We start from the raw sequence: 8,002 nt of genomic DNA, 5'->3' as shown, positions 1-8,002 counted from the left end.
GAGCTTCTACAATGGAAAAGTAATCAAATTAGAAACTGACGTATGGTTTGAAAAATTTCAAAATCTACGGTAAGTTGATGTTTCAATATCAAAGGTAAACAAACAACTGCATAGCAACGTATATCAGCCCAGCAAATTTTCTAAGTTGATTGTGGATGACGGCCGTAAGTTGCGTACTTTCCTAAGTAACTACTTTACTTAGATGTTCTAAGCTAAGTGATTGTAGATAGCCCATAATGTGATTTTGGTTAACCCCGGTAGATTTTCTTGAAAAATTCGTTGACTGTCAAAAATTGATCGCGGTAGATCATGGTGGGCAGTTTTCTACCACAGTTTTTTGTGTGATCAATGTGGTAGATCAAGAAAATCTACCACGATCTGCCAAAATCTGTTTAACAATACAGTTCATGAATTTTTAAATTTTTCTTGCTGTAAAGTTTGATGTTAACGCTAATGCTAACGCTTCATCTCCTCCATGCGAGCACACCTTCTTCCTGCATTCAAATCAGAACTTTCTACCACCGGGCACTCCCCCGGGTACACATTTTTGTTTCCCCGTTGACAGTTCTCGCACTTTTGGATGACGTGACAAGCTCAGGCTCAAAATTTGATCAGCTCGCAGCAGCGACCGTGTAAATTTCGGATTAAAACCCCATTTGCTCGCTTAAAGTACCGATTCGCGAGTGTCCCCGGCTTTGGAAGTAACCGCTGGAAGTGATTCTCGTTTCGTGAGTGAGATATCCTGGAGGAACCAGTTGAAATAGTGCAGTTTTTGTTACGGGTGGTCGAGGAATCACTCTTGCGCTGGTGGTTGCTGCTACTCGTAGGACCAGTTTTCGTCCCGTTCGGTTATCGCGAGGGGGCGCGTAGGAGGAAACGAGACGACGGCGGCGGTGAAGGGCTGGAATTTGGGACAAAATTTGGTTAAGGCCTACCGAGACGACAGCCAGCAGCCTGCGTCGGACGCGCAGAGTTCAAAGTGAAAGCGAAAGTGATTACATATTTATCTCTGAATATATTTCTTTATTTATAAAACGATCGGTCGGTCGGTCGGGGGTGAGATGGACACGGCGGCGGAGGGCGTGTTGAACAACGGCAACTGTGCCAAGTCGTCGTCGGAGGAGGACAAGTGTGCGAGGAGCGTCGAAGGTAGGTCAGGTGCGCGCACCTTTGTTTACTTTTGTAAGCCTCGATCGGTGCTTTATCGCTGCTTCTCTCTTTCTTTCTCTCGGTTTTTGTAGCTCCGTTGATGAAGATCAAGACGTACCTGTCGGCGCTGCGGCCGTGGTCACTGTCGGCGAGTTTGGTGCCGACGTTGCTGGGAGCGGCGATCGCGTACAGGACGGTTGGCTTTGCGGAGTTTAATTTCTTGACGTTTGTGTTTACCGTTTTCACGGTGGTCACGGTTCACTGCGCGGGCAACGTGGTCAACACGTACTTTGACTTTGTGAAGGGGATCGACAATCGGAAGTCGTCGGACGACCGGACGCTGGTGGACCACATACTGACCAAGGATGAGGTCGTGACGCTCGGGGCGTTGCTTTATTGTGCCGGGTGTGTTGGATTCATCTTTCTGGTTTACCTCTCGCCGGCCAAGCTGGAGCACTTGGCGCTGGTTTACTTTGGGGGATTGTCGTCCAGCTTCCTGTACACCGGTGGCATCGGTCTGAAGTACATTGCCCTCGGGGACGTGCTGATCTTGATCATCTTCGGGCCAATTTCGGTCCTGTTCGCGTACATGGCCCAAACCGGGCACGTCGAGTGGATGACCATCTACTACGCTGTCCCGCTGGCCCTCAACACCGAGGCCATCCTGCACAGCAACAACACCCGGGACGCGGACGCCGATCGACGCGTCGGAATCGTGACCCTAGCAATCCTCATCGGCAAGACGTCCTCGTACATCCTGTACGCGCTCCTGCTCTTCACGCCCTACGTCATGTTCGTCGTGCTGGGCGTCAAATACTCCGGTGCGTTTCTCATCCCGATGGTGACGCTGCCGCAGGCGTTCAAAATCGAAAAACAGTTCCGCAACGAAGCGACCCTGCACGGCGTTCCACGGCAAACCGCCAAGCTTAACCTGTTCTTCGGAATCCTGTACGTGATGGCGTGCTTCTGCGCGACCCAACTGCCCTTTATCACGCGGAAGTAATCCCAAGAACCGCGTGCTTTTTTGTTGTGCTTCGTCTCACGCTCACATCCGGACTAGGATCGATAGTTGTTAGTTATTTATTCTTCAGAGGTTGAGATTTTTCTTATTATAACTTTGTTGTCGCGTCGTACATCGTAATGCATGTATATCTGTATAAGTTCACAAGACCACCAGTTGAGGGCATTACCTAAACCTTTTATACCTCACGCACGCGCGCGCGCCGCTCACTCTAGACTGTTACAAGATTTCTTCGTTCCTGTTCTATAACTTTAACACACTCTAACTAGTTTCGCGTAGATCGCTTAGGGAAAGCCGAGCGGCCACGTTTCCAACGTCGCTACTTAAATTACTAAAGAATCTCTTGCCAGACGCGTTTCGCTCGCTCCTAAGTTTGATATTCGAATAACCTAGAAACAAAATTTTCCCAGTTGGACCGCTCGGATTTTCGCTTGCACCTACATATCAGAAAAAAGAACCGCACGAATCAAGCGGCGGTGACAAGTCTTACCAAATTCCCCCAGAAAAAAAAAATGCTCTCCCAATCCCACCCCCCACACAAAACTCCAAGATCGTACTTAAGCGAAGTCGTCTATTTGTTATAAGATGGTACGCGGAACTTACAAAATCGTGAGCGACAATAATTAGCTATTATTAACTTTAAAATAATGAACGAAAGAAAGAAAAAAATATATCGAGAGATCCACCAATTGAAACCGCAAAAAAAGGAAAGAACAAATCACAAAAAAAAAACTATTTAATATATACCAAGCGATATGGAAGCAACAAAATAAAAACCTTTAAACAAAATACTCTGTTGATTGTGCAAACAGAAAAGATGCAGCTGCTCTAAACCTTAGCCGTAAAGCCCAGTGAATTAAAGTAAATCTAACTTAACAAAATCTTTCTATTAGGTAGATCGTGACGCGACTTCTTGACACTCCTCGACCCCCAAACTTCTTCCCCGACCTTTTTTCGTTAGTTTCAAAGTGCAATTACGGCGCGGAGCAATCGTTTGTTGAAAAACAAATCAGAATCAGTAATGCAAGAGAGGGGACAAGTATTCCGGGCGCAAAAAAAAAAGATCATTCAGTTGTGCTTTTGTGCTTAAACGGTATCGTTAATATAAATATATAATTATACAGTAAATTAATAATGGTTAGAAGAACAAAGGCAGGACATGTGTGGAGAAAGTATCGGTTAACGTTTAGTTATTTTTTTCATTTTTGCATGATTTCCGTTCTAGAGACCTATACATTTGTAATACAAACAACAATGGAACATTTTGTAAATTAGTAGTAATTGTATTGTAGGTGATAATAAAAACAAACATTTAAAAACTTCAAAAATATGTGCTTTTTGTCAACTTTTTGTTCTGGTTCGTTATCCAATCCTTGACCAAATTCACTGAAATCCAGTAAAATAAACAAGTCCATCTCAAACTCAAGTTTGGGTAGACTCACCTTCAGTGAAACGCCAAAAGAGTAATCTTCAACAAACGTGTTAATTTGAATTGTTGGCAACACTGATTCAGTTTCATTCAAAACGTCAGCACGAGCGTCGTCGCGAGTTTCGAACCGCGTGTTTTCGCGTTTTCCGCGAGTGATTTAAAAGGTGGGAAAAGCGAATTTTCCGCGGAAAAGTTAACGATGGACTCGCTTCGGTTGCGGTGGTGAATGAGAGTTAGATTTTGATCACGATTTAGATGATTTTGAGATAAAATTTCGAATTTGATTGAGAAGTTGGGACGCCGTTGACGTTTCAGTTTCCAGTCGTTCCTTCCGGAGTGAAACGACGTTGCAAGTTTCTAAGTCGATGGAAAAAGGTGTGGTGAAATCTTTGGTAAATTTGTGAGGTTTTCGTGTTGTAAAGTTTTGAAATTGATAAGTACTGTTGTAGTGAAGTGTAATTTACGATAATAAAATTCTAGAAATGTTCCGAATGGTGTAATGTGAACGGTGAATAATATTTGGATAGAAAAGAAAACAAAAACAAGTTTTTGCTTGCCTTAATCTTCAGAGTGAAGCTTTATTTTAATCATTGGAAACCACAAATTAAGCAAGGCAGGTATTCAATCCTGGTAAGTTTTTAAAAAGTAATTATTAACAAAATGCCTGCTATGCTTAAAAATCTATATGTTTCTTTGTGGATGGTTTGATTGATGTTTCTTTGGGAGCTCAATACCTACATTTTTATCAGGCAGCATTTTCTAGGGCTTTGAGGGCTCACGAGGGCTAAAAAAGTAGATTAATAGATATTTTTGACATTCCTACATTTTAAGGCTTTCTGAGGGCATCTCCAGCGCTGGGGTGCAAATCAAATTTGCACCCGGCTCATGAATACCGAGACCGAGCCACGTAGCCCAGTGGTAACGCTTCCGCCTCGTAAGCGGTAGATCGGGGTTCAAATCCCGGCTCGGACCAACACAACTGGTGATCTTTTCCCTTCTGGAATCGATTGCTTAGTAAAGGGAAGGTAGTGTATCGTCACAAACTGGATCTTATCACGACACCTTAGGGAGGCGACCTATGGAATGTTATCATTAACCCTAATATGTTAACATTAAGTTTTGAATGAAACTGCCACTGAATCCGTTTTGTAAATGCTGGCCCCGATACTCTTCAAGGGTGTTCCCCTCAGGAACTGGGAAAGATTTACTTTTACTTCATGAATACCGAGATCAAATTTGCCACCTTGAAAAAACTCCGTCATCCCCATTGCTAGGGTAGCAAATTTGCCACCGAAACAAGCCCACCGCGGGGGCCAAATATGGGTTTTTATCATTTTTTGCTCTCGTTTACCTTTAAAATCAATAATTATGTGTTGATTCATGCCTAGAAATGCTAAAAGTTTATTAAACTATTTAATCCTATTGAAAATTTCAAAGAATTTAATTTTTCGAAAATGTCGAAAGTTAAACCGTTTGCTACCCGATTTGATTCCCACCAAATTTGCTCTCGAGTTTGCCCCCGAGTCTCCCACCGCGCGAGGCAAAGCAGGTATCAAATTTGATCTCAAGTTCATCTGTAGAAGAAAAATATGTGTCGGTACCTGTCGGGTACTCATTTTCTGATACCCGACAAGTACTGGCAAGCCGGGGGCAAATTTTTGAATGCGTGTTTTGGAGATTTTTGTATGTGTGCACTTGTGTATGATTCAAAAAATCAAAAAAATCAAAAATTCAAAAAATATAAAAATTTCAAAATTATTAATTCAAAAAAATTAAAAATTAAAAAATTCGAAAATTCAAAAAGTTAAAAATTAGAAAATTTTAAAATGCAAAAATTCAAAAATACGTTTAAATAGCTTATTTTTTCAAATATTCAAAAATTTCAAAATTCAAAAATTCAAAAAGTCAAAAATTTGAAAATTTAAAAAATCAAGAATTTAAAAATTCTTAAATTAAAAAATTCAGAAATTTCAAAATTTTAAAATTTCAAAATTTTTAAATTTCTAAATTTCAAAATTTCAAAATTTCAAAATTTTAAAGTTTTAAAATTTCAAAATTTCTAAATTTTAAAATTTCAAAGTTTCTAAATTTCTAAATTTCAATCAAAATTTCTAAATTTCAAAATTTTAAAATTTTAAAATTTTATAATTTCAAAATTTCAAAATTTTAAAATTTTGAAATTCCAATATTCCAAAATTCAGAAATTCAAAAATTCTAAAATTCTAAAATTCTAAAATTCTAAAATTCTAAAATTCTAAAATTCTAAAATTCTAAAATTCTAAAATTCTAAAATTCTAAAATTCTAAAATTTAAAATTCTAAAAATTAAAATTCTAAAATTCTAAAATTCTAAAATTCTAAAATTCTAAAATTTAAAATTTAAAATTCTAAAATTCTAAAATTTAAAATTTAAAATTTAAAATTCTAAAATTCTAAAATTTAAAATTTAAAATTCTAAAATTTAAAATTTAAAATTTAAAATTTAAAATTCTAAAATTCTAAAATTTAAAATTTAAAATTTAAAATTCTAAAATTCTAAAATTTAAAATTTAAAATTTAAAATTTAAAATTTAAAATTTAAAATTCTAAAATTCTAAAATTTAAAATTCTAAAATTTAAAATTTAAAATTTAAAATTCTAAAATTCTAAAATTTAAAATTCTAAAATCTAAAATTCTAAAATTTAAAATTCTAAAATTTAAAATTCTAAAATTTAAAATTCTAAAATTTAAAATTTAAATTCTAAAATCTAAAATTCTAAAATTCTAAAATTTAAAATCTAAAATTTAAAATTTAAAATCTAAATTTTAAAATTCTAAAATTCTAAAATTTAAAATTTAAAATCTAAAATTCTAAAATTTAAAATTTAAAATTTAAAATTCTAAAATTCTAAAATTCTAAAATTTAAAATTTAAAATTTAAAATTTAAAATTTAAAATTCTAAAATTCTAAAATTTAAAATTCTAAAATTTAAAATCTAAAATTCTAAAATCTAAAATTCTAAAATTCTAAAATTCTAAAAATCTAAAATTCTAAAATTTAAAATTCTAAAATTCTAAAATTCTAAAATTCTAAAATTCTAAAATTCTAAAATTTAAAATTTAAAATTTAAAATTCTAAAATTTAAAATTTAAAATTTAAAATTCTAAAATTTAAAATTCTAAAATTCTAAAATTTAAAATTTAAAATTTAAAATTTAAAATTCTAAAATTTAAAATTTAAAATTCTAAAATTTAAAATTTAAAATTCAAAAATTAAAATTCTAAAATTCCAAAATTAAAATTTAAAATTTAAAATTCTAAAATTTAAAATTTAAAATTCTAAAATTTAAAATTCTAAAATTCTAAAATTCTAAAATTTAAAATTCTAAAATTCTAAAATTCTAAAATTTAAAATTCTAAAATTCTAAAATTCTAAAATCTAAAATTCCAAAATTCCAAAATTCCAAAATTCCAAAATTCCAAAATTCCAAAATTCCAAAATTCAAAATTCCAAAATCCAAAATTCCAAAATTCCAAAATTCCAAAATTCCAAAAATCTAAATTCCAAAATTCAAAAATCTCAAAATTCAATTCCAAAATTCCAAAATTCAAAATTCCAAAATCCAAAATTCCAAATTCCAAAATTCCAAAATTCCAAAATTCTAAAATCTAAAATCTAAAATTCCAAAATTCAAAATTAAAATTCTAAAATTTAAAATTCTAAAATTTAAAATTTAAAATTCAAAATTCCAAAATTCAAAATTCTAAAATTCTAAAATTCTAAAATTAAAATTTAAAATTTAAAATTTAAAATTCTAAAATTAAAATTTAAAATTCTAAAATTTAAAATTTAAAATTTAAAATTCTAAAATTTAAAATTCTAAAATTTAAAATTCTAAAATTTAAAATTTAAAATTCTAAAATTCTAAAATTCTAAAATTCTAAAATTCTAAAATTCTAAAATTTAAAATTTAAAATTCTAAAATTCTAAAATTTAAAATTTAAAATTCTAAAATTCTAAAATTCTAAAATTTAAAATTCTAAAATTTAAAATTTAAAATTTAAAATTCTAAAATTTAAAATTTAAAATTCTAAAATTCTAAAATTCTAAAATTCTAAAATTCTAAAATTCTAAAATTTAAAATTCTAAAATTCTAAAATTCTAAAATTTAAAATTTAAAATTCTAAAATTTAAAATTTAAAATTCTAAAATTTAAAATTCTAAAATTCTAAAATTTAAAATTTAAAATTTAAAATTTAAAATTCTAAATTTAAAATTTTAAAATTTAAAATTTAAAATTCTAAAATTTAAAATTCTAAAATTTAAAATTTAAAATTTAAAATTCTAAAATTTAAAATTCTAAAATTTAAAATTCTAAAATTTAAAATTTAAAATTTAAAATTTAAAAATTCTAAAATTCTAA

At 32.0% G+C, this 8,002-nt stretch overlaps 1 protein-coding gene across 1 annotated transcript; it reads left to right on the top strand.

Moving 5' to 3' along the window:
* The first annotated feature begins 568 nt into the window (after nucleotides 1-568).
* Nucleotides 569-3,498, top strand: LOC6033336 (ubiA prenyltransferase domain-containing protein 1 homolog). Its single transcript, XM_001843748.2, has 2 exons — nucleotides 569-1,149; nucleotides 1,242-3,498. The coding sequence occupies exons 1-2, from the start codon at nucleotides 1,062-1,064 to the stop codon at nucleotides 2,150-2,152; spliced, it is 999 nt and encodes a 332-aa protein (XP_001843800.2). The 5' UTR covers nucleotides 569-1,061; the 3' UTR covers nucleotides 2,153-3,498.
* Nucleotides 3,499-8,002: the final 4,504 nt, after the last annotated feature.

The sequence above is a fragment of the Culex quinquefasciatus genome, chromosome 2 (genome assembly GCF_015732765.1).
Source record: "Culex quinquefasciatus strain JHB chromosome 2, VPISU_Cqui_1.0_pri_paternal, whole genome shotgun sequence".
Classification (NCBI taxonomy): Eukaryota; Metazoa; Arthropoda; class Insecta; order Diptera; family Culicidae; genus Culex; species Culex quinquefasciatus.
The sequence above is the reverse complement of the archived record's forward strand: the minus strand, read 5'-3'. Positions and strand labels throughout refer to the sequence as shown.